Source organism: Eutrigla gurnardus (assembly GCF_963514095.1).
Source record: "Eutrigla gurnardus genome assembly, chromosome: 22".
Taxonomy (NCBI): domain Eukaryota; kingdom Metazoa; phylum Chordata; class Actinopteri; order Perciformes; family Triglidae; genus Eutrigla; species Eutrigla gurnardus.
In genome coordinates, this window is record NC_139933.1 from 2533012 (window position 1) to 2559994 (window position 26983).

The following is a 26983-nucleotide window of genomic DNA, read 5'->3' on the forward strand; positions in this document are numbered from 1 at the left end:
CAGCATATTTATTTAATGCTCATAAAATATTCCCTTTTTATTACTTGACATTAACTTCCAATAATGATCTCAAGAATTACGACGAATTTGAATACATAAAAGGAAAACATTGTGAGGCATTGGTTTGATTTTTATCACCTCGTGTGTGTGTGTGTGTGTGTGTGTGTGTGTGTTCATGTTTCAGTCCCTTTGATCAATGACACAAAAAAAGATAAATTAACAAAAAAGGAGGTCAGTTACAGAAGCCAGCTATTGACAAAAGCTGTGCGTGTGTATGTGTGTGTGTGTGTGTGTGTGTGTGTGTGTGTGTGTGTGTGTGTTTAGAGACGATTTGAAATGGAGCTGGAATTCGGTGGTCGGACCAACTCTTTCATGATGAGAGCGAGGATGTGACACAGCTCCTTGGCCTGCAGGAGGAGAGAACAGATTATATGTGAGGAGGAGTGAACAGTACTTGAGTGCCTAAATGTACTTATTATTCAGTTCTAATGCCTTGTCTCATCAAGGTTCCTTGAAAAACCTTGATATGTCCTGGAATAGTCCTGAGCAATGACACGTAGAAAAGTGTGGGAACGTCATGCTTTGATGTTTTTCTCTGTCTGTACCTCAACATGAATATGTGGAGTCACAGCTGTAAAGAGGCTGATACCTGTTTGAGGTGAATGGTGACTTTTTTGAGGCGGCCTGTATTGCCATAACTGATGTCTGCAGTTGGAACTTTGCCGTGTTTCTTGGGGCGGACGGTGCACATGGACTGCACGTCCGGCAGAGGGATCAGCAACACTCGCTCCTGCAGGAGAAGGAAACCCGGTCATACGTTCACTTGAGCTGCTGGATTATTTTAATATTAGTAGAAATGTTTAGGTCCTGTAATAAACTAAGTATAGTGCTTCATGGGGGATTTGAGTACCTGTGTTTTGGGGTTAAGGAACAGCACCCCCTCCTGGCTGATGCTGACCATGCATGGGGAGGGACAGCCACGCTGACTGACCTTCTGGGCCACGAAGGTGTTGCAGCCAAACAGAGGTGAGGTGCTCAGAATCTCTGGAAGACAAATACGGTTATCAGAGGAGGAGAGGGAGGAGGGGAGGAGGTGAGGAGGAGACACTACCCACCAATGAATTGGATTTTGGCCTCTTGGGGGCTGAGGGCGTGCATGGCAGCGATCTGTCCCTGACAGAAGGAGTGGATCTCCTCAACTTTGCTGCTGAGTCCATCCTGTGAGGGCAGGTACTCCTTTATCTCTGGGCTTGGAGGGAAACGACCAGCGAGAGTCAACGCACACTTACAGACATTAAAAGTAAGTAAACATCACACAGCAACACATACATAGGCAAACATATTCACACTCACAGTGATGGCTGAACGTTCAGTCCCTGAGCCAGATGCTGCAGGGCCGACAGCTCTGCCACCTGCTGGACGGATGAGGAACCACCTGCAGCCGGGGCGAGCATCAGCCGTCCACTCAGGTAGTCGGCCAGGAGCTACACACACACACACACACACACACACACACACACACACACACACACACACACACACACACACACACACACACACACACACACACACACACACACATGTTCTAGATGACAGCATATTGGACAGTGTGCTACTACTGCTCCTGACTGATTCACCTGCTGGTAGTGGAACTCCACATAGAAGTCGTTGCTGAAGGACAGAGGACTTCTCCACATCACTCGTCTCATGGACAAGAAGATGGAGCCGTCGTCCAGCAGGAAGTCGAACAGGTACTCCTCGGCGTGGAGCGGACGCACCATCCCATCTGACACCACAAGCCTTCGTTAGTCACTTTACATCATTTCACTCTCATCATATACACCTCAATAAAATCATATCTGATTCACCTTTATCACGGTTGACATGGATGAAGAACTCGTTGAATTCTGAGTTTGAGACGCCCATTTCGTTACAGAGATCTGTTACCACTTCTGCTGCCATCTGGAGGAAAACACAATCACAGATATTGGTCATAAACTTTGGTTTTTTTAATATACAGTATGAGCAGCTATCAATGAACTCTTACGCTGAAGCTGCGTATCCTCATGGAGAAATCGGCTCCTCCTGGCAGCTGGATGGGAACGCGTCGGGAAGTTTTTCCAGCCTGCAGAAAAACCAAGACAGACTCAAAACCAGTTGAGCGGTGGATGCAGCGCCACGAAAATAAGATGCTTGTATTTGCTCCAGTGTGGAGGTTAACTTGCCAGAAGGGCCTCCATCTCGACATGCGACGGGACGTTACGGCGACCGCCAAAGCTGAGAGACCGCTGCAGGTTATCCTGGCACACGTTCGCCAGCTCTGACGACACATACGGCATGTTAGAAAAAGAGTGTACTGTCGCTTCTTTACTTTTCATGCATGGTCTTGGGTTTCTCCCACCTTGGTACGGGTGTTCGTAGTCCTGCGAGATCTCGCGTAAGTGGCGCATGACATACGGCTGCAGATTGTCGGAGCAAGGGAAGAACCCGGTCACCAGGTTGAGTAGCCGCCACCCGAGGGTGCAGATGGATCTGTGAAGACAACACAGTGGGGCGCCATTTTAATTTAGTTAAATTACCTCCAACCCCGTTGTCAACAATATCCGATCTAGGGACACTCACTTCGTTGGGTTGTTGGTGGTTTGCTTGATGACTTGGCAGTAGATTTCATCTCTCAGCAGCTCCTTTTCCTTCCCTAACTGAACCAACAAAGAGAATTTAAATGTTGAATATTTGAAGTCAGACAAACTAGAGATCCAGTCTGATGAAGGAGCACCGACCAGTAAGATGTGGCTCAGGCAGTCCGACTGGCTCTTATTCTTCTTCATTGGCAGGTCACCCATGAAGTGCATCAGGTCTGGTGACAGAGACATGTAAGGGTGACGGAGGTGACGGAGAAACAGCCGATCTCAGTGTGTATTGGTTCTGTACTCACTCAGGAAGCACTCCACAGACAAGTCATTGATTTCTGGATCGTTGTAGAGAATAAGGGACTCCTGTATGGGAACCTGCATGAAGGAGGTATCGTTGACATAAGGATCTCTGTTAACACCAATCTGAGATTGGGGTTCTAGAGACTTACTTCTGTGTGTTGAGCCGCCTCTGAGAAATTCCTTCCACTTGCTGGCAGACCTGTCGTCCCCACTCTTCAACAGACAAAAAAACTTAGCCATGAAGCCCCAAACCTGAACAGAACCAACAACAGTGGTCTTCAGTATTCTACCATACCTGAAGTACTTCATGGCAAACTCAGCCATGCCCGAGAGGATCTCCAGCTCATTCTCCGAGTCGTGGACGGAGCTCTGGATCGAACCCCGGGCCAAGGCCAAGGCCTCTTTGCCGGGCTGCTCTGAATCAATGCTGCCCACGCGAGTGTTGATGGGACTCGGACCCTTGGGTGGGCCAACGGGTCCTGCACCCCTTATGCTTCTCCTCCCGTCGTCTCTACTCAAAGGTCCAGCGCCCCTTATGCTTTTCCTGCCGTCCTGCCCTCGGTTGAGGTGTTGACATTGGTAGTCCGGGGCTGCAGACGGCTGGGTGAGGTCCTCTGGGAAAAGACCGGAGCGCCATGCTATGGTGCCAAAACGCCAACCTGGTGGGAACGTGCACAACAAAGTAGAGAAGGAGATTAGGATGTGCATTAAATAGTGGACGTGATAGTCTGTGTCTAACCTATAGACTTAGAATTAGACGTAGTCATGGCGACGTCCCCCATTGGTTTGTGGACTACAGTTTTGAAGCCTCATGTTGGGTATTTTGCCTATTGCCATCTTGGATTTTTTTGCAACCAGAGAAGGAAGTGACCATATTTGGACTGTAGAGGAGTCGCCCCCTGATGGCCAGTAGAGAGAATGCAAGTTCAAGGTACTTCAGCATTCTCTGTTCAGAACTGGAGGTTGCCTCCTGATCTAACCTTAAAAACGACCCCAAACATATGTCTAGCATCTAAATAATGACATCACCTGTCTGGAGTCCTTCCATTGGCAGCAGTTTGATGATGTCACCCCTGCTGAAGCTAAGCAGACTTTTGTCATCCGTTACGTAACTCTTCAGGGCGACCACATGTCCCGAGTCCTGAGGCAGGGAGAAAGGCAAAATTATGAATTTTTGGATTTTCTGAATGTAGAGTTATGCTGATTTGATTTGGATATGAACAGGTATTTGGATAATCGGTCAACAGTTTTGGGTTGTTTTTTTAGGAATAAGGGCAAAAATGAATATTTTGTGCAGGTAAACTAAACTACATTTAAGAGTGAAGAAGTACCCTGATGATCTCCTGGAGGAAGAATCGGATCATGGCGGTGAGCTGAGGAGCTCTGGACGACTGAAGCATCAACTTTTCACTCTTCAGCTCCAGTTCCACTCGGTCTGCACCCCGGAGCTCCACCGACAGCAACTCTGCAAAACTGCATTCAAGGCAGGAGTGAATCCTCGGTGTTAGTCTCAGAGATGAGACTCAAACTACTTTGTATTAGTGTTTACCTGTAGCTGGTGAGCAGACGGAGGTGTTTGGGTTCGATGCCCGATGCTATCACCACCTTCAGGAGACGAACGCCACGATGAGAGACGCCCAAAATCTCAGCATCCCAACTGTCCGACTTTAACACAAATACAGAGAAGATGCTTGTTGATATTTCTGGGAGAACCAGGATAAAAGTTGCTTCTGAGTTTCAAATAAAGCTGCCTTGCATTAAAAGGTCATAAGACATATGAGATGCTTCACACTCAACACTATCTCCGACTGTCACACTCACCTTCACGGGGAACAGGCGGGTGAAGTAGTTCTCCCAGTTGTCTCGAGCAGCCATGACGATCCTCTTCTTCATGAGGTCATTCTGGATGTTGCTGATAGTCATTCCCACACTGAAATTAGCTGGAGTGCAAATGGAAAAACGTTATAAGTCGTTTATAAGTCATAAAGCCCGCCCCCTCCGGGTTAATGAATGGACCAAACAAATAAATCAACATCACATCAAATAATCTTCTTCCAAAGATGGTTTTAATAAGTTCTTATCATGCAGATGTTTGTTCAGCTATACAGCTATAGGGGTGCTAATGTATCAGTCGCCCCCTGATGGCCAACAGAGAGAATGCAAGTTTAAGGCACTACAGTTTTTGGCTTCACTTCTCAGAATAAGAGGTTATAGGCTTGTAACAAAAACATGTATCTACATTAAAACACCTGTAGCATTCAGTATTATGATGATCTGCCAAATCCCTCACCCAGCAGGTCCTTCATCTTCCTCCTCTCCTCTCGGCTGATCCTCACACAGCTGTCTGAGTAGGTGTCCCTCATGATCTAAAGCACATCGCACAGTGACGGTCAAGAGTTTGACGTCTACCGAACAGATGAGGTTAAACATGATGAAGACGCTTACCTGCTCACATAGCAGATTGAGGATATAGGGCCGGTCGAACATCTCTTTGGGGTAGAACACCTGCACAGATACATGATATTTGAGGTTAGCAATGTGGGCTTTAACAAGAAGATTCCTGGTTCACATCCCCCGTGCATTTGTGTCACATCTGTATTTGCTTGTTTCCGTGTCTTTTAGCTCTGTTTTGGTCTCCACCACCGATGAGACTGAACCAAAACGTGCTGAAGAACACCAAAACGCTGTGTGGAGCAGAGTTGGTCGTAGTTCTGTCTTACTTCTTTTCGCAGGAACAGTTTCCCCGGCATGTTGGAGTAGGAGAAGTAAACCCCGGCGGAGAAGCGGTGGAGCTGCGAGCGAACGCCCTCCACCTCCGGCATCAAGTCTACAGTTAATAAACAGACGAAAGGTCACCCATCGACCTGAACCTCCTCACATTTGGTAACATTGTGTTGAATGCTTGTTATATCAGCATATAGGAGGCATTTTAATCTACACCCACTGAGAGACGGGGCAGCCATGGGCGGAGGGTCGGGGATCTCGCTCTGGAGGACGGGTGCTCGGTGCAGAGGAGGCGGCGGGGAGTCGGGGGGAGAAGGCGGAGGTTTTTTGGAGCGCTGCGAGCCGAACAAGTCCTCCAGGGAGCGCTGTTTCTCTCTCATGCTGTTGGAGATGACACGGGGCCCCCTGGTGGAGGGAGGGGAGGGAGGGGAGGGCGGCGGGGACGGGGCCCTCAGACGAGGCTGCTCCATCTTGGGCTGGACGGGCGGAGGCACCCACTGTTTCTGCAAGCGGATAGAAGAGGAAGATGTGAGGATGAATGTCATTTCGACACATTTTCTTTTTATTTGCAGCTGTAGTTCAACACCCTGACCTTCTGTGGCGACACCGGGGCTTTGCTTCTGAGTTTGGCCAAAGCTTCCTCTTTGGGGTCGTTCTTCTTGATGAAATGTCGTCCTGGAGGCCTGTGAAAGAAGAAAAACAGTGAAGAACATTACGGATGTGGATAAAAGCCACTGTGGGATCAATTTACTCTCAGGAACTTCAAGGTTCAGGTCGAAACTGCATTTGACTGTTATGATAATGAAACTCACAGTTAAATTCAGTCTTTTCAAAATAAACTTGTGTTTCAGGTTAACTTACTCACAACTGTTCCACTGTATATATATATATATATATATATATATATATATATATATATATATATATAAATATAGACCACATAGGGAAGAGCATTGAAACCGACCTGACAGGTTCGAAGGGAACGGCTTCTGGTGGGGGCCGGCTGTTGTACAGTTTGATGATCTCCCGGATGTTGGAGGTGGGTTCGGGCCCAGGCTTTGCCAGAGGGGCTGGAGCTGCCGGGGGGTCGGCTATTCTGGCCGGAGGAGCGTAGAGACGCTTCACTGCGGGAGACGACAGACAGGAAGTACATAGCAAGCTCTTCTGCAAATCTATGAGATTTCAAAATAAATGTTTCATCTTCTTACCCTCAGGCTTCGGGGCTGGAGGACGGGCTGATGGAGGCCGGGCTGATGGAGGCGGGGCTGATGGAGGCAGGGCTGATGGAGGCCGGGCTGATGGAGGCCGGGCTGATGGAGGCGGGGCTGATGGAGGCAGGGCTGATGGAGGCGGGGCTGATGGCGGGGAGCGTTGTCTGGGGGGGCTGGAGGGCCGAGGCTTCGGGGGTTCGGGTCCACTTTGGTGTTTGAAGCCTGGAAGGTACAGGAGAAAACAAAATACACGACTCAAATTAGAAAAATGATTATAAGCATTCTGAATTTCATGAAGGAGGAAGGAATCAGCAGGATGTGATAGACAAACAGCGCCATGTATAACTTGTCAGCTCACCGATATTCTGGAAGTAGGCCCTCTTGTCTCTGAAAGAATGCAGGTCATCTGGTTCTGGTGGGTCCACTTGTCTTTCTGGCTGGATAACAAATAAACATGAGAGTATTAAAGTATTCTAGTTCACTAGAAAATGATATCCAATCAGCAGAAATACCTCTGGCTGCGGCGGCCGGTAGCTGGAGACGACGGGCTGCTGTGGTGCCGGTGGTTTGTACCGGGCCGGTTGGGGAGGGGGAGGGGGAGGAGGAGAGGGGGATGGAGGGGAGGCGGGGGGAGGGGGGCGCTCCCTGGACCACCTCTCCTCCAGGTTCCTCTTCTGCTTCCTCTGCTGCTCCTGGGTCTGCTGCTGGGACAGACTCATGGCCTGCATGGTCATCTGCTGGGCCTGAACGCGTGGAGATGCAGGGGGAAGACATTTAATATACAATAACATACATTTAATATACCCAGTGTGCCGTCCTCACCATGAGGAAGGCCTGCTGGTTGATGAGGGCCTGCTGCGATGCCGCCATCTGCATGGGGTCCACGACGGCCGGGGCCGGCATGGGGGCCTGAGGCATCACCATGGCTGGGAACATATTGTTAAATAAACGATCTAAAAGGGTTTAAATCATCCATTAAGGAACCCAGACATACTTTGGGATGGAGGGTATCATGTCTATATCCTTCTCCCAATAATACATGTCTATTTGTGACGCTCTATCACTATATATATTTTTTATTGTTGTTTTTAGCCTTCAGTCATTATTCTGTATTTTCCAGTTCAGATGTGGTCAGAACTTTAGTTTACATTTAAAAGTGAAGAGTTACAGTGTTGACCTGTGTATTGTGTTGCAGATGTACCTATGTACAGATGCTTTAAAATGTGTTATTTAAAGAAACCTATGACATCATTTACATCATCTACAAAGTTATAATGTGACTCATTTTCTTAAATGAACAGGCTGTGAGATACCTGGCATCGCTGGCATCATGGGAGTTGCACCGTAGTTTGGCATCACCGTTCCTGAGAGTCAACATAGTAAACATGAGGAAACTGAAATGAAATGCTGCCTTTTAAATTACTTTGTTTTTGTAGTATTTATCTACTTTAACACTTCATCGTTTGGAGTTCAAACTCTTTAAAGACTTTGATCACATTTCCCCGAAACAAGAAGTGGTATTCTTGGAGCCTCCTCACTTACCGACGGGGTAGCTGGGTATCGTCATGGGCATCCCTGAAAAACAAGATAATCAGTTAGAATTATGTCTGAGACACTTTCCACATTCCAAAATGACACTTAAGTAGCTCAGCTACTTTGCAGTTTGCTACTAATACTTTGCATCGTCACAATACAAATTACTCTCTATTAAATCTGACATTTAATATAGATGTTTAAGAACATGTTTCATGATGCATCATATGATACACGATGCGGTCGGACTGAGGAGCAGGAAATCCAACGTTCCTACCCGCTCCATACATGGGTCCAATCCCTCCTCCTCCTCTCATCCTGCGGTTCAGCATGGCTACTCTCTCCATGTCCTACACACACACACACACACACACACACACACACACACACACACACACACACACACACACACACACACACACACACACACACACACACACACACACACACACACACACACACACACACACACACACACACACACTGTGAGTGGAGTTACTGGAAACACAACCCAGTGACTCAGTAATAAGATACAACCAGAGAAACACAATCCACCAGCGTGGTGGAGACTTTAGTATAAAACTTTATAGCAAATAAATCCTTTATATTACTTTAGATCATAGAATAAATGTGATGACATCACTGACCGGAGGTCCTTGGTCGAGTACCGGGTCAAACAGGTCATCAACGTAGTCGTCCATCTGCTGACCGCGGCCTGCAAACAGGCAGAGATAGAGAGGTTAATAATAATAATAATAATAATATAAGGAAATATATCACCATATGCAAGCTCCATTTCACACCTTCCTGTGGATAATGTCGTCCCTCCAATGAAGGCAGACCAGGAGCTTGCATGGGAGGTGCTGGTGGGATGAAGTCATCCAGATCTGTAGCGGGCATCCTGGAGAGAACCGTCGATTCAGCAAATTCTCTCAAAAACAACCAAGAAACTCGTGGCCTCGTGTTCAGTGGCGTACCTGTCTCCCTGGCTCCCGAACAGGTAGTCAGAGTTTACAGAGGAGGGGGTCCCCGGGGGGGCTTCAGCTTCAGCTCCAGCCAGGAGATCCATGACGAAGTCGGAGCCGGCCAGATCCGACCAGCCTTCATCGGTCAGGAGAGACACCGACCAGCCGTGCACCGCCTCCGACACACCTCTAGGACACACAGGTGGACGTTAATATCACTCCATCAACACAAACATCCCGTCATTTAGTCCATGATTCAGTAACAGGAATGATATATGGAAGAAACCTTCAGAATATAGAGAGGAATTAAACTGCTGAAGTGGACATTTCTGAGAAAAAAAGCTTGTTTCGAGAAAATGGCCTCTAAAGATGTGTTTTGTTAAATGACAAAACACATGTAACCATGAAACTTCCTCCGTTGATCACTTTCAGTAGGATTTTAGGCAAATTTGGGCTAAATTGCAGCAAATTTAACTCAACAATTTAAATGACAATTTTTTTCACAAGTTTCCTGAAATGTTATGTTTAAATATGCAACTGAGGCAATAAAAAAAATGTAGGAAATAAAGACCTAAATCCATAAAGTTATAGAAATATTTTGCTTTCAGACACAATCCTCTGTTTATTCCTATTGAAATGCATCAGTATTCACTTTTAAACCATGGTTACATTATGTGTCGGGTGAAATTAATTCATTTGTTTGGTGCAATAAAAGACAAGACATTTGGCTTCCCTGTATGTAGTTTGGTTTCTGTCCACTAGTCTGAAAGATCTCATTGAATCTCAAGTCATAAGTGCATGAAAGAGGATGTTTGTGTGTCTCAGATGAATCCATGTTCAGACCGGTAATGAAGGAGCCACGAGGCGAGCTGCTCTCCTGTCGTCCACGACTCCACTTCGGTCGTCAGCTTCTCGTCTGAGAACACAGAAGGTTACGGGTTTACATGTGGAGAAGGAAACGTGTGCGTCGGCCGAGCCGGCGAGCCTCACCGTTGAAGGTGAGGACGTCCAGCAGCATGGTGCCCCTCCTCTGGTTGGCGGTCCACTCCAGCTGGGTGGGGGGGTGGATGCGGGCGGCGGGGGCCGGGAGCTGCAGGGACGTCAGCAGCTTGTGTTGGCACAGTGAGCGGTACTCGCCCGGAGCCTGGTCCGACACGTACCTGCACAGGTGTTGGGTTTCTGGTTCAGGGTTTTTCTACAACACACTGGGTTTTATGTTCTAACGGAGCCGAGCACCTACTTGAGGAGCGGCTTGTCCAGACTGGGTGAAGGCGTGAAGGCGCTGAGGCAGCAGGTCAGCAGCAGCCAGCCCCTCAGACCGTCGTGATCCTCCTGCAGGCCCCAGGTGTGGTAGGCCAGCTGGGCCAGGATCTCGTCCCTCAGGGCCGGCCGGCTCTGACCCCTCTCCACGATGTAGTTACCCAGCATCCTCTCCTGCCAGCCGCTGAGGTCTAACTCACCTGTAAACCGCAAGATCTGAGAGGGGGGGAGAAAGATTGAAGATCATCAGAGGAATGAATTTATACTAATATAATCTATAATAGAATCCCTCCCATATACCAGTTTGTAGATCTCCAGGGCCGTTCTGGCATCGTCGGGCTCCAGAGGGGTGAGGGACCTCTGGAGGGGGAATCCCTGAGGCTGGCACCATGTATCCTGGGAGGGAAACATGGGCAATATCCAACTTAAAGCCTTTATATCATTCAAATGGTTGTTAAAAAGTGTGATATAATAATATAATAAATAAGCATCGTCATTTATGTACAAAAGACAAACCTTACTTATTTGACAACGCACAACCGTTTAAACAGAGGAGTGTAGACGGACTAACATTTCAGATTAGTTTTTTTTCTCGGAAATATATGACTTCATAATCTTGTAAATTTGCGACTTTTTTCTAGAAAATCTGCGACTTTTTCTCCCCTTTTCTCTGCTCGTTTTTTTTCTTCCTACTATGGTCCTTAAATGTCATCATAGAAATGAGAGCATTAAATATTTTTCTTATAAAACAGATTTTAAAGTTCCTCTCCACTCCATGTTTGAATTAAGTTTCTACGCTGAAAACTGTGGAAGGAGTTAAATAACGAAAAAACAGGTGAAGAATATTAATAAATGTATATATATATAATATGTCCACAGCCTTACTCACCTTTAATACGGACTTGGCATAGCGAGAGAACGGGTATCTGTCCACATCCACGGGCAGGACGAGCTTGTGTTCTGCCTTCACCTGCGGAGGTGCGACCTCTGTGACCCCGGAGCCGTGCTGCTGCCCTGGTGGACGGAGACGGAACAGCAATCACAAAACTGACCGCTGTGGTGCAGGTTGTAGTGTTATTGTTATTACTATGAAAGCTGACCTGATGCACTGCGAAGTCTGGCTGACAGCTCAGCAGGGATCTCCAACATCCCCACATCCTAACAAAATATAAATATACATATAAATATATGTAAATATATCTCACAGGGAGGAGAAACCAGATTATATCAGATTATATTTACCATTCCTGGAGAGGCGGATTTAGTCTTTGTCACAGCCTTTACTTTGTTCTTCTCGTGAAACTCCTGAAAATGAACACACAAATAGTCCAGGATGATTTCACATAATCATCTTAAATTAGTACTTCCATAGCGTTTAACTTTATTGCCGTTTCAGTGACTAATCCTGTGGTTATCCAGGTACTCGGAGCACACCTCTCCCCGAGGAGTGTGTTCAATCACACTATTCTTAGCTGCACGTCCTGTTATATACTCCTGGTCGCCCCGCCTCTAAACAGCAGGACACGCAGTTCCAAGAGTCCAGAACGCTGGTTTTATCAGGACGTTTACGGCCCTAGAGAGGAGTCGCCTCGGTGCAACGTCACTCCGATGTCTTTATCTCTGACCTTCAAATCCAGTATTTATACGTCAGAAGTTTATTTTGATCCAGTACGAGGTTTAAGACAAACGCCTAAACTGAAAGCAAAATATAAAGACTAGTCCAGATCAAACATGGGTGTGAGCACGTATTCATGCAGCAAATAGTCCTCTTTTATCACTTCAATAATCATACTTCAGATCCATTCAAATAGCTCGACGGCCCAACCCTGCTCGGCCTCCACACGGAGGATTTACAATGACTGACCCTCCCAAAACAAACAGAGGGTCACAAATCAGAACCGATCCAAACACGCCTCCAACCACCTTATTATTATCCACTGATGAGGAAGTTATTGTTCCATGGTCCACAGTTAAAGTATGTTAATGGCATTAATGATCTCCTGACTAGCGCCTATAGGAGCAAAGTTCACTCATCTAGTAGATTATTATTATTATTATTAATAAACTGAGGACTCTTTTATTATTATTATTATCATCATATACTTCACCACACTTTAAAGCTGTGATATGAACAGGAGTAAAGAGTGGAATACACTTTTCTAGAGACGACTTACTTTGAAAATAATAATATCTAATGGATGACTTTAATCATTTAATAATTCTACAGGGATTAATTAAACGTTGGGGAATTCATGAAAGACAAAAAGTTAAAAAAAAATTAAAAGCAGCAGAGGAAGACATATCCTGACTTTTATCCAGGAGGCAACCTCCAGCTCTGAAAAGTGAAGCCAATGCTGAAGTGCCTATGCTTTCTTCCCAAAGCCCTCAACACTACGGACTACATTTACCATAATGCAACTCTGTAGCTTCTTATGTTGAACCTCTTTCAAACTCCACATGCAAAGATATCTGATAAAACATTTTCCTCTCTGACATAAAGATAACACTCACGATGACATCATCTCTGACCTGTAACGCTCCTCTCTTTATAGATCCATTTAGGTCAATATATATTCTGGATTATTGCTCTTCATATATGAACTGTGTGTAATAAATAACATGTTGGTTGGTTCATGATAATCAACTGGAAAGTAATGTATGGAACTATAAAAGACCAAGTCCAAGTCCAATTAATGTAATAAATTTAGATTGAGGATGTCTTTTGTTTTATGTAATATTGCACTTCTATTTACACAATTTATATGTGGTTTCGGGCATAGTTTGCGGTCTGTGACAACAATAACCCTAACCCAGGATTGTTGTTTGTTTGTTTTCACAAATCTAATATTTGATTTGATTTCAATTTAACAAAAATCTAAGTTTTAATCCCTAAGTTTTCTGTCTTCATTGTATCCAGAAGCTGCTCTTTACAAGAACAGAATACATTCACATCATCTGCAAACAAAATAAACTTGAGGATTTTGGACACGTTGCAAATTTAATTATTGTAACAATATGTTAAGCTGGCTTAGATACGATAGCTACATTCCCTCTCTAGGGAATTAATGGTGTCACCTTTACAAAAATAGAAGCATAAATCCATGGACCACAAGTGGAATTTGACTATATGCAAGTATGAATCAGTTCTACTATGAATATGTAATTTGGTCAAAACTGCATCAAGTATATTTTGTCAGAGGTAGATGACACTGATGTGACCTTTAGCCCCAAACTCCAAAATCTTGTGTTAGTAACTTCCACTTATTATTTTAATACAGTAACAGAGGCAGCCTGTTAGCAGCGGAGCTCCTGTTCAGAGTTCATAAAACAACAACAACAACACTGGACAGCTGAGATACAAGTGAAGCACGAAGACGAAGAAAATAACAACAGAGTTTAGTTTCAGCCGAGGCCAGAAGAGAAGAAGAGCTGAAGCACCGGCCGAAGGAAAGACTCTTACATATCCATGTGCAGCTGCTCACGGTGTAAACTATTTCTGGAGTAAAATCATCCTTTCTGATCTGATCTGATGACGAGGGTGAAAAGAAGAAGAAGAAAAGGCTGCCTACCTGTTAGAAGCCGTGAAGTCAGATAGACAGCTTTCAGAAGGCGGAAGGAAAGATGCAGAGCTGCTTCAGGTTACACTGAGAGGGGTTGAAGTCCAAGATGGGAGTGTGTGTGTGTGTGTGTGTGTGTGTGTGTGTGTGTGTGTGTGTGTGTGTGTGTGTGTGCGTGTGTGTGTGTGTGTGTGTGTGTGTGTGTGTGTGTGTGTGTGTGTGACATGATTTATGCAAGATAAGCTAGTTAAAGGGATGAGAAGGAAATAAGTTGTAAATCCAACATCGCCTCTCCTTCGAGGTGGGGTTTGTAAAACAGTGTCATGACAATATATAATCTATTTATATATAATATAAATCCTGTTAAAATGTGATACTGATGTATTTTTCGTTGTTCTGGCATGGCAGCAATATGCTGACTCAACATAAAATATGAGTAATGTTCCACTATGTTCACCAGCTCGTCTCTAACTCTGTCCGTTCACATCTATTGTATTGATTTCGGAGATAAAACACAAATATATGAAACAAAAAATAAAACAAATAGCCGAACAAAATATTTACAACTTGGTTGAAGATAACTGTAAATTGTTTATACACATCATTCACACCACAACACAGTACACATAGTACTATAAAGCCCATAGACTGTATATAATGTACATATCTAGGATTTTTGGAACCACTGAAGGAAGTGACCATATTTGGACTGTGAAGGAGTGACGGGAGGACACAAGCGGCAGAGCAGCACCTGTCAATCACACGGTAGCCCCGCCCCTAAAGCATCCCCAGATTTATTTGTCTCTAAATGGACCATAATTTAATATTTAATCATTTAATATTGAAGAAGACTTGAAACTAGAGATTGAGAAATAAACTCATGTTTAGAGAAGTCGGCTAATTTTCTCAAAGACTTCTATACAATCAGACATTTGAGGGGAAATGAAAAAGGAAGGAGATCCTAAACTAAAGAAAGACAAAAAGAAGAGATTTTATTTTTAAAAACACCTGGTGTTGTGTAACAGGCCTGAGAGCAACAATTTATAGCACAATAAAGTCAGCAAACAGAAGGTTGGTCTCTCGTGTCTAACCTTCCTCCAATGGCGTCTCTTGATGGTGTCTCGGGTTATCATCATGACCGCCCAGAACTGGGTGAAGGACTGCCTCAGACGCTTGTAGTACTTCCTAGAAACAGAGAGGGGGCAGCAACACACAACACATATAGTGCCTCAGTTAGTATCTGATTAAATTATGTATTCAAATGCTACAGTTTTGATGGGGCTCTCCTGTACCTGGCCTGGTGGCCTCGGATGTGGCTCTGGATGACGATGGCTTTCTGTTTGAAGAACCTGAAGTTCCTCCTGCAGAGGAAGCCTCTGATGTTCCTCTGGATGGTGATGGCCGCCCAGGTCTGAGTGCTGCTCCACTTCTCCTCCAGCTGCTGGTACAGGAGCTCCTTGAGGAACAGCTAACACACATATATATCCACACATGTTGACGTGTCCCGGTGCAAAAAAAAAAAAAACTTGCAATCATATGGGGGGGCAAGTTGGACACCTTGGTGAGTCCCAGCTGGTACTGTCCCTCCTCGGCCCCGATCAAGTCCAGCAGAGCCACCGACTGGTCTCTCTCCGACGCCTCGCTCAGCCGCTGGCTCAGGAGAACCCCGTACCTGCAGAACCAATCACATCGCTGCCTTCAAGGTTCTCCCAGAAGATCCACAATCCTAAACCAGATGATTTCTTGGCACAACTCCTAAACCTATAGGAACATTCAGAGGGAGGGTATCAAGTAACAGCCGATAATCATCCATCACCATGGATACTGAAAGTTAATGGTGCTAATTCAGCTAGCAGTGCTAGCAGCGCTAACGGCTAATGGTGCAAATGTAGGCAGCAGAGCTGCTAGCCAAAGGGGCCGATACAGTTAACGTGGCTAACAGCTAACGGTGCTAAGTCTGTTCTGGTCTCTGGAGGGGTTTCCCCCATTTTCAGCATCATCATGACGAGGGAGGAGAATCTCAACGCTGATTGGCTTCCACGACATTGTGCAAATTTCTTGCTCGAGTTGAAATATTTTCTTTGAATGTTGGGAATTTCGTGTTTCAGCCTCATTCACGTCAACTTGGGTCTTTGCATCGACTCATGGGTCGGATCTGAGCTGTATCATGCTGGCCCAATTACAATGAAGGAAAATAAGACGAGGGAAGTGAAAGTGAGACACTGAAAGTAGACTAAAGGTGTTGTGATGGTGCAAGCAGGGATGCACCTCTCGACCACGTAGGAGTACTGTATCCGGACGGGGAAACCCTCCTTCCTGATGTGGATGGTCTCCAACATCCCAGCATGCCTCAGCTGGGCCGACACGTAGTCCACGTCAAAGATCCCGGGAAACTGGCAACACGACACGTGAGAGGTCACAAAGGTCACAAAGGTCACAACGTTGTCGGCCGATGTCCGGATACTCGTAGTAAAGGTCTCTGGCGTTACCTTGACGTAGTTTGGCTTCAGACAACGAATAAAAGTGGTTTTGCATCTAAGAGATAAAGAAACAGAAGTTATTCATCAGCATCCATTCACACACATTCATACTGATACTACGACGATGGCAGAGGCTGGATCCGGATCAGGGTCTAGTCCAACACAGGCCGGGAATTCAGTCCTTTATGATGTGATTTCTTTCAGTGATTGACACCAAATGAAAACATGATGAACGTCGACCAACTATTATAGTAAAGCTCATGTTTCTTTCCGTTGCATCGACTGAACGCCACAGAAACCACAGCTATTTGGTTCTGGGCCTGGCTGTCGTGGGTGTGTTGGTACCTCTCCAGCCGGGTGGTGAGTTCAGTCAGCGACTGCAGGAAATGCGAGGCGGCGGTGGAGGGCTGCTGGCGGAGGCCCCGCCCCCTCCAGCCCAGCTCTCTCTGCTGGATGTAACCGTCCTGAACCTTCCGGAAGAGCTCCGACACCATCTGACAAACATTGATTGATAGAATACTTTTATAGATGACGTGGGAGCGACCTGTCAGTCCAGTTATTTAATTATTTCATTATGACTATTGCTAGTAATGACTCTGCAAATAATACATCTACACTTTTATATTTCATTGCTATGTGTTTTTAATTGTATTTATTGTATCGTTGTATAAAAGCACACGTATTCACCAAAGCTAAAGAAAAAACTGAATCATAACAGTTGGTTACCTTTAACCGACTCCTGGCAAAAAGCTCCACCACTTCGGTCCTGAACTGGTCGTGGTTTTTATTCAGGAAATTATGAACCTGGAAGAAGAGGTTTTTGCTTGTTTAGAATAGAAATGTTGTTGCTGTTTAACAGATCTGTGTATCAGCCTGATACCTGATAGGTGACGGCTCCAGCATAGTGGTAGACAGTGAAGACTGGCAGCGGGTTCTTGGGCTTGGCATAGTAGGGGCTGTTCCCATGGTGATAGTGGCACTTCTGGAGGAAGGTGTGGTCCGTGGCCTGAAACACAAAGAGGGATAATACCAAAAACATACAGGTTTACTTTGGAATATAAGTTTTATGTTTTATTATTCGGCCACAAAACGAGTGTGTGTGTGTGTGTGTGTGTGTGTGTGTGTGTGTGTACCTGGGGGAGGCAGGTCTGATCGTCCAGTATACGGAGGATGCCATGTGGTCTGGAGGAGATCAGCTCCAGACAGGAGTGGAAGTTCTTAAGTGGCATCGGATACCATTGGATCTGTTCTGCACTGTACTCCTCCTGTGTGTGCACACGCACCCACACACACCACACACACACACACACACACACACACACACACACACACACACACACACACACACACACACACACACACACACACACACACACACACACACACACAGAGAACTCAGTTTAAGTCTCTGGAAGAGAAAGCAGTCAAACTGGACTTCTCCCAACCTGGCAACCCAAAAGTATTGGTTTAACTGATCAACTATTAAGTTATAAATGGTGACTTATCAACCCGGTATCTCGAGGGTCCGTTGGCGTAGGCGGGTCCAGAACGAAGCACTAACCTGCTCCTGGGAGATCACCGCCTTGTGGACAAAGTGCTGCAGCTGCTCATTGGCAAAGTTGATACACAGCTGCTCAAAACTGTTCACTCCGAGGTCCTGCAGAGGGACAACAAACCGCCGTCACATCCATCAAAACACAAGTCCAGTTCCCAGATCTCAGTCCAGGGCAGCTTTACAGACCTCAAACCCGTAGATGTCCACGATGCCCACGGTGCTGTCCATCTCTGTGGGGCTCAGCCAGTCATTGATCTGCTCCAACAACCAGTCGAACAGCACCGAATACAAGGCTTTGGCAATAGCGTCTCTGTAAGAGAGGACATGGAGCTTTAAATGCACATTCTCACACTGATTCTGGGGCATTTTGGGGATACGGGTAGAGTATCTTGTCCAAGGACTAAAAGCACTTTGACATGTGGACTGGAGGAGCCAGGAATTTAACTGCCAATGATCTGATTGAAGGACTTGTTCTTGGGAACATGTCAGGATCACCCAGGAAGAGCTAGAGGACATGGCTTGAGAGGAAGACAATGGGGGTCTATCTTTGAGGGACTTGACTTGTTATTTGTGCAGTCCGTTTCATCATTTAGGGGAAATGGTCTCACCTGTATTCTATGGCACTTTCCACAGACAGAGGGCAGTAGATCCTGTCGTAGGTCGTCTCCTGTCCACAAGAATGCCAATAAGAAACGTGGATGATGACTCAGCATTATGGGTGAGAGGCTACTGACCGTGACTCTGTGAGTGATGACCGTCTGCAGGGCCTCGGAGGAGATCTGCAACAAGGAGCCAACCCTCCTGGCCTCCGCCTCGCTGAAGATACGAGCCACCTCAAACGACTCGCTCTGGAGCAAAAAAACAAAAAACACCCCCATGTTGGATCTGTGTGATTCTTACTCTCTGCTTTACAAACACACACCTCATATGAGCTGAAGCAGACGTTGCCGAGCTGCAGGATGGAGGAGAGGATGGCCCAGATGGTGGAGATCTGGTCCGCATGCAGACCGATGGTCTCAAAGCACTGGACCAGAAGCTGGAAGTCCTGCTTGTCCTGCTTCCCCTTCAAGTCACAAGCACCACCCTAGAGGAGGAAACATCCATGTGTGACACGTGTAGAGGAAGGGACAACATTACAAACTAAACAGAGATGGAGGATGCTTCATTGATGCGTGATGTACTTGGTTCAGGTAGTAATAGGTCTCGGCTCCTTGCAGGTAGAGCTCCTGCTTGTCCCAGTCGTTCATACCTGCCAGCAGCTCATAGAACACATGGTAGTTCCTCTCCTCTTTGGCCTACAAGGGAAATGAGACGTATCTTTACGTAGCATCGCTGCACACAAAGAACCTTTTAAGCCCTTGTACGGTTCTTTAGAGGTTCTTTACTGGTTCTTTCCCCAGGGAACTAAACTACACTAAGATGAAGAATCAACTAGAATGGTGTTAAACAGTTGGACAACCATTGGACATCCGCCAAGATTGATTTTTGGACCAAAGTGGTGGACAGACCAACACACCAGTTTTAGAGCCATGTTGCATGGCTAAAAACTGCTTAAAAAGCTGTTTGATGGTCCGTAAACTGTAGATGGAGGGATCCTCTATCAAGCTGGGGAAGCTGAGCCTCCAAACTATTATTTTTCCAATAAGAAAAGTACTCAACCACAAATGGAACATGAGACTTTTTCCTACAAAGCCAACACAAGTGAGCCAAGCTGGGACACATTATACAAACAGCCCATCATCATCATTTAAACCGTGACTGACGAACTGAACCAGCAGCCCAGTTCACGCTGTCGGTGCCAAAACAAAAGTGATGCGTTGTCTTTTTACACACAAATGTTTTCATGATGTCTGTCTGAGAACACAGCACACTCACTCAGCGTCCTCACCTGAAAGACAATCCTGGACTTCTCAAGGAGATATTTGGACAGCGAGGTCCCGACAACGACCCCGCTGTCAACCGAGATCAGACACATGAGCTGAAACCGACCTCATCGGGAACGTGGTGAACCATTAAAAAGAGGTTTCCAACAGGAGGAGGACTCACTGGAGAATGTGGATGTGGAGGTACTTGCCGAAACGGCTGGAGTGGTTGTTGAGGATGGTCTTGGCGTTCCCGAAACTCTCCAGGATGGGAAAAACCTCCATGGGCTGGAAGAGAAAGGAAGGGTATCCAAGAGGACTGAAAGGTATACGCCCGCCAACACGTTGCAGTGTTGCTAACTGATAAAACTTTATTACCTGTCGCAGGTTGCTGTTTCTGCCCTGATACATGGAGCTGAGGTAGTGAACTATCAGCTTGGTAACTTCGGTCTTCCCTGAACCGCTCTGGCCACTACACAATAAAAAACTACTTGAAATATCACAATCAAGTAAGAAGTAGGGTCATTTTCTCATAGACTTCCATACAGTCAGATTATTTTTTACAACCAGGAGTCGCCTCCTGGTGGCCAGCAGAGAAAATGCGAGTTTGAGGCACATTAGCTTTGGCTTCTCGTTTTAGAACTGGAGTTTGCCGCCTGGTTAAAACCCAGAATTTGACAAAACTGCATAGAAATAGACTCCAGGTGAAGATGTTGGTGTTGTTGCCGGTACCTTATGATGATGCACTGCTCCTGTGTGGAGGTTTGAGACTGACTGAAAGCGGCGTCGGCGATGGCATACACATGGCTGAAGCAGAGAACAACAGAAGATCCGACATTAGTAATGGAAAAACAAATGAAAACATAAGGATGACGTGAAGAGACTGAGAGCTTTGGTGTGACATGATTGGTTGTAATTAAATAAAATAAGGGAGTAATATGGAAGCTGAGAAGGGCCGTCCTTGCAATTTTAATGCCATTATCTCGAGATGAAAAGGTATCACAATGACACAAATGGTTGTTTCCTCTTATGAGCTCTTATGTTCACAAATTACTATTATTTCCTAACGTAGAGCTTACTTTATTCTGCATGAACATACATGGGTGACACTGAGCCGACAGTATTTATTGAAAATATCTAACCCTGACAGCCTGAAGAGGAGCAGGCCTCTGTGGTGCTGATTAGGCTCCTATTTACATGCAGCAGGTTGTTACCATGACTACCATGACCATGACAATTAGTCGTGCTCCCTTGAGAGTATGAAATAATGAACTTGTGATTTTGAGGTCACAGCATGGCGTTTCTCGGCGTCTGTGGAATAATGCACAGCTGTGTGAGGATGCGTTTGCTCACGGTGGGTTCCTCTGCTGCTCTTTGCCCTGGTATTTCTCTCTCAGCTCCTCTGTGTAGATGTTCAGGGACTTGAAGGGGTTAATGGACAGCAGCATGTTTCCAATGTAAGTCTGGGGAAAAACAACACAGGCATTTAGAGAATAAAAACAAGGAAACTAATCTAATTCAGCAAAGACAGCAGGTTTACAATATTTACTGATATAATAAATCAAGTGAGAAGTGGGATCATTTTCTCATAGACTTCCATGCGATCAGACTTCTTTTTGTAACCAGAGGAGTCGCCCCCTGAGGGCCAACAGAGAGAATGCAAGTGTATGGCACTTCAGCAGTGGCCTTCCTCAGTTGGATGGAGTTTTTTTTTGCTCACTCAAGTTGTTTCCAAAACTCTTCTAACATGAAAGCATGTGGAAGTACCCCCTTTTAAGCTTCAGATCAGAGTGTGAGATAAAAACACTCACATAAATACAGTCCCGGTGGAACCTCTTCTTCAGATTCAGAAGCACAGAGCTCTCGCACACCTCTCTAAGAACACAAGGCAAACAGGTAGTAAAGATGCATATGTATACTGTTGAGTAGGTGCTTTAAGTGTGTGAGAGAAAACTCACTCCAGCTGGGACAGATCCTCCACCTCGTCCACCTCCACGGCTCGTTTGCAGCCAGGCATCACCACCTGAAACAGAGATGTGGCATTTCAACATTAAAGCTCCATTTATTTAGCATCCCTTCAGTCAGGACTCTTTGCTCTTACCTTCTCTCCACAGCCATCATCTAGTCTGGCCAACATCGCGTTAAATGGGAGTTTTCAAAAAAGTGAAGTGAAGCCCCTTATAGTTTAAGATGTGTTTCTAATGGTCCACTCCACCTTCCACAGCAGGTAACCAATCCACTCGCAGCAGTGGAGCAGTGTGATAGCTGATATACTGCAATCTCAAAGCAGCGTGCCGCGCCGTGTTGTATGCTCTATTGTATCTTCACAGACTGGGAAATGAATAAACCAGCAGTGAGTCTTTTATGTCCCATTGTCTTTGTGAGCGCGGCGGCTATAAAGTGGTGATGTAGAACTGATATGTTGACATTCCAACCATGAGGTGGATAATTGGTGTTCTCAGAATGGGAATCAGTCTGTTCAACACTTTGCTCCAGAAGCAAGTTTATCTGGCGTACCGACCATTTTGCTGTTTTTGAGTCGAGTGCCACCATGAGGTCAGTCTGGTTTTCAAACAAAACACCTCATGCTCTGTACTTGACATTATAGACGCTCCTTTAAGAGGCCAAGATATTATCAGCAATTGACCCTTATTAGTGATTTTTCTGCACAATAGATTTATGTTTGAGGTTTGACAAAAAATACAATTTAGTCAACTATCTAAAGGGGGCAGCACTGAGCACCTCCCTGCATTAGGTATTCTCCCAACAACACCTAGATTGTCAGCATGATGTCTTCTATTCTTCATCCCTCTAAAAGGGTTAGGGTTAGGGTTATTTCCATGAAGCGGTATCACTACCTGTGTGCTGACCAGTCGGCTCTCCAGCATCTCCTGGGTGGGGTCTTCGGATTCCCAGGGGCCCCTGCCATTGTGGGCAGGAACGGTCCTTTCCTGGTCCCCATCATCATAGACCGTCCACTTGGTGAGCTTCTCCACTGTCTGGTGGGGCAACAGGTTCTCAGCACGGAGCCAGTCCTGGTCCACAACACAGCAGAGACGGATTAAGAGACTCATGATTTTAAACCAGTATTTTTAATGAAGAATCAACCACCGAGTATGCAACACATACCTGAGGGTCTCCACTCATCCGTGGGTTGCCAGCCCAGTGCACCTCTGGTTGGGGGATGGTATAGACACCCCCCTCACCCATCAGCTGGGCCACCTCCCTGTCTGCCTCTTCTTCATACAACGATCGGACACCTGACATCCCAGCACTTGCCTCCCCATTTGAAAAGGGCTGAGTGGTTGATCTGGGTATCCCAGTTGCAGGTTCTCTCTCTGGGTCTGGTCTCTTGGCCCGAGGCGGCCCACCGCTTTTTGTTCCCCCCGACAAGGACATCTTGGTCAGGTCGATCCGGGAGGTGTTCAGTTTCCCTCTTGCAGCCTGTAGCACGCTGACTCCATCTTGATTGTCTCGGGCAGCTCTCCTGTTTCTATCCTCTGTGTTGGACGATGCCTCAGGTGTACCACTGGACTCAGAACTCCTCTCTGCCACATCCGCACCGGCCGCTACTCCTCCAGGAAAGGACTTCTTGATGGACTTCAGAAGGCTGAGATCTGGTTTGACAGGGAGCACGAGTCTAGCACCTGGTTTAGGGGGTTTTGGCTGTGCCGTAGTGGGTTCTCCTGGAGGTCCAGTTGTACTTGGTGAAGTAGAAGGTCCAGGAGCTGCCTGGGGCACCTCAGCTGTCTTTGCCTTGCCCAGTCTGTTCATCCTGGGGAGTACCACAGCGTATTTGGCCTCTACCTCTCTCTCCCCAGCTGGGACCACGTCCTCGGCTTCCTCCCCCACCTTTCCCTGCTGACCAGCGTTCTCATTACCCATTTTGTCCGCGGAGGAGCTCCTGTTTTTCTTACTGGCCAGGCTGGTTTTACTGGCGACTCTCATTGCCATTCTATGTTTGAGGATATTGCCCTTAGCATTTCTGGGGGCTTGCTTCTGTTTTATTCTCCGGAGGGAGAGCCAGTGAGAGACCCCGATGGCTTTAGTCCAAGCAGAAAGCTTCGTTCTCACATTTAACCCTCGTGGCATTTTTTTCTGGATCCAACCAGACACTCGGTGAAGAGTGTTCATACCTTTTCTTCGTGGTACCAAACATTCCTTGGGTTTTCCAGAGCCTCCATCGACGCCCTCACTCTCCGATGTTTCCTCCTCGGGCTTCGCTGCCTTATTTGCTTTGTTCTGCAGAGATGCAATCTTGACCTTCCCCAAGAGCAAGGTCTGTGGCCGCCCTTTGACCACGCTTTCAGCGCCCTGCTGCTCCTCAGGCTCCACGGTGGCTTTGAGGTCTTTACCTTTGGCTTTGAGAAGCATTATTCGGTTTTGGCCTTTGATGGCTTTGGTCAATGTTGGTTCAGCCTCTTCCTCGTCCACATCTGGATCAGCTTCTACAGGAGCATCTGTCTCAGTGATAGTTTTTGTTTGGTTCTTGCCAACCTTGATGGTGGAAAGACCTTCTGGGGGTTGAATCTCCTCAGTTGTAGAACTGGGTTTGTCTTTCAGCTTTTTCCTTTTGTTCTTTTTTTCTTCCTTGGCTTTTTGTTTGGCTTCCTTTTCTAACCTCTGCTTCTCAGCTTTGGCTCTCTGTTTCTCAGCCTTCTCCTCCTGCTTTTCTGCCTTTGTCTTTTTAAACATCTTCTGTTTCGGTCTTGTGGGCTTCGTCCGTCTGCGTTGTCTGCCAGCTATTGACTTTTCAGACGAGTCCACATGGATTATCTCCTCATCTTCAGCCACATCACTGACGAGCTCCTCAGATACATTCGCTTCCTTCTTGATTTCCTCTTCGTCTTCACTGGATGTAACTTCCTCACTTCTGGATTTGGGTTCGTCGGAAAGCTCTTCTTCCGATTCGGTATCTCGTTGACTGTCTGACGTCTCAGCCTCCTCCTCACTGCTCTCCTCGGTCCCATGTGTCTGAGATGGCTCTGTGTTACTTCCCTGCCTCTCCTCTTTCTCATCGCTGCTAGTCTCCTCTTCGGTCACCTCCACTGGGCTTCCTGTATCATCCTCCTCCTCATCTGTCACTTTGTCACTCCTCTTGTTTTCAGGCTTGGCGGGGAGCTTGCCGTTGATCCTCCCTTGTATGGCTGGGGGTCCTTTTGGTGGAGGCGTGGCGGTCTTCTTTTTGCCCATTTTACAATCTTTGTCATGTTGACGATTTACAGTTGTTCTGTTTTCCACTTGTTTCTGTGGTTCCTTATGTTCTGTAGGTCTCCTTTTACTTTGATCATTCCTTCCATTGCTCTTGTCGTCATCCGTTGTTCTCTTTTGTTTCCCGTTGGACACTTTCGACAGAGATGGTTTGGAACCATTCCGTCTCCCATTTTTCTGCCGATTACCTTTTATATTCGCCTCCTCCCTCGGTTTTGTGGCATCTGTTCTAGTTTGGGACTTAACCGGTGACATGCTATCAATTCTTCAGTGTTGAGATTACCTAACAAAAAAACATATAAATTGTTATTTTTTTATAAACATACATTGCTAGACAAGTTAGCCACTCAATAAAATTAGCAATGGCAGAATGTAAGCTGAGGAACGTGTCTGTCAAGGTCTGTGAAACCAGGTCCTTGGTTCAATCCATCAACATCTAGACCAGGTTTCACACTTTTAAGATCCTCATTCTGGGGCTAAAGACACCCAGGTCAGACCGAGTTTAATGATAACTGACCCGATTTGCTACCTGTTACTACCAGTCCATCAAGACACACAGTGCAAAATTGGCTATGACTCTTTTCCACCCTGGATGAAAATGACTCTCCTTTCCTTTTAGCTATTATCTGCAGGTTAAATCTAAGCAGCAGTGAAAGGCTATCTTTAGATCTGCCTAAACATAGTTGTATAGCCTGTGCACCCCCGGGGGGGAAAGCAGTGAGAGCTGAATTCCAGAGAGATATAGCTTACCAGGCATCTCAGGTGAAACCCAGGCATGGCTGGGGTGAGGGGTGAGGAGGGTGGGGGGGCTGCAAAGTGCTCCGGCTTGTCCTCGAGAGCTGGTGTCAAAGCTGATACAAACATGCAACCTCATGCTCATGAGGGGTAGCTGAAGGGAACACACCCCCCAACATCATCATACAGGAAGGCACACGGCCAAATATGCAATACACACCCACGAAAAAGTTTGTGCTTCATGCGTGCACACAATAACCCCCCCACCACACACACACACAGTACAAGGTTCCTTCTGAATAATACAGCTGCAGCTGGCAGGCTGAGCTGGCGTCCATATGGCCAGCTGGTGAATGCTGGGAGGAAAGCTGAGAGGTACCGATTAACAATAGGTGGCGATGGACGAGCGAGGGAGAGAATGATGGAAGAGAGAGAGAAGAGGTCATTACCTGGAGAGATTCTGTCAGTGTGCAGGAATTCTATACCAATTATAAATCAGTCGAAGCATTTAGAAAGGGACTCTTTTTATGTATAGAGGCTAAGTCCCGCCCCTTTCCAGTGGATTACAGCAGTCAACAGACAATCGTTTGAATTGTGCCATTAAATGTATGTTTGTCAATTCAAAAGATAATTGTACACGTCAAGAAAGTCGTAGCGTCCTGTCAATCACAAGGTAGCCCCGCCCCCTAAAGCATCCCCTGCTTTCTGGTCTGGTGGACTCTAAATGGACCATAATGTACTAAATGAACATCATGCTGGATTGAAGAAGACTTGAAACTAGAGATTGAGACCATAAACTCATGTTTACAATGTTTACTGAGATAATACATCAAGAGAGAAGTAGGACCATTTTCTCATAGACTTCTATACAACCAGAGAGGAGTCGCCCCCTGGTGGCCAGCAGAGAGAAGTAGGACCATTTTCTCATAGACTTCTATACAACCAGAGAGGAGTCGC

At 46.2% G+C, this 26983-nt stretch overlaps 1 protein-coding gene and 1 long non-coding RNA gene across 2 annotated transcripts; both read right to left on the minus strand.

Annotated features, from left to right (window-relative positions):
• On the minus strand, positions 1 to 25273 carry myo15b (myosin XVB; the record flags this gene model as incomplete). The annotated part of the gene is made up of 65 exons (XM_084002161.1): positions 1 to 407; positions 650 to 790; positions 911 to 1044; positions 1116 to 1249; positions 1354 to 1484; positions 1638 to 1786; positions 1869 to 1962; positions 2048 to 2125; positions 2226 to 2320; positions 2402 to 2532; positions 2623 to 2699; positions 2781 to 2857; positions 2936 to 3008; positions 3083 to 3146; positions 3229 to 3592; positions 3963 to 4074; positions 4265 to 4406; positions 4483 to 4598; positions 4755 to 4873; positions 5224 to 5299; positions 5379 to 5438; positions 5654 to 5760; positions 5878 to 6160; positions 6250 to 6340; positions 6622 to 6781; positions 6866 to 6952; positions 7500 to 7611; positions 7691 to 7793; positions 8190 to 8232; positions 8411 to 8443; positions 8679 to 8751; positions 9049 to 9116; positions 9205 to 9302; positions 9379 to 9555; positions 10210 to 10282; positions 10357 to 10526; positions 10607 to 10842; positions 10927 to 11022; positions 11516 to 11640; positions 11727 to 11784; positions 11869 to 11931; positions 15275 to 15368; positions 15476 to 15651; positions 15741 to 15855; positions 16452 to 16576; positions 16673 to 16718; positions 17009 to 17157; positions 17390 to 17467; positions 17544 to 17669; positions 17797 to 17928; positions 18225 to 18320; positions 18405 to 18528; positions 18827 to 18885; positions 18953 to 19066; positions 19141 to 19302; positions 19400 to 19513; positions 20107 to 20170; positions 20265 to 20368; positions 20459 to 20552; positions 20813 to 20887; positions 21434 to 21543; positions 21892 to 21955; positions 22039 to 22103; positions 22939 to 23115; positions 23210 to 25273. 65 exons carry the CDS (start codon positions 25271 to 25273, stop codon positions 321 to 323), a joined length of 9237 nt encoding a protein of 3078 aa, XP_083858287.1. The 3' UTR covers positions 1 to 320.
• On the minus strand, positions 6978 to 7491 carry LOC311033234. The gene is made up of 3 exons (XR_014599246.1): positions 7381 to 7491; positions 7227 to 7305; positions 6978 to 7090 (listed from the first exon to the last, which is right to left on the minus strand). It is a non-coding gene; the product is annotated as an uncharacterized lncRNA (long non-coding RNA).
• Positions 25274 to 26983: the final 1710 nt, after the last annotated feature.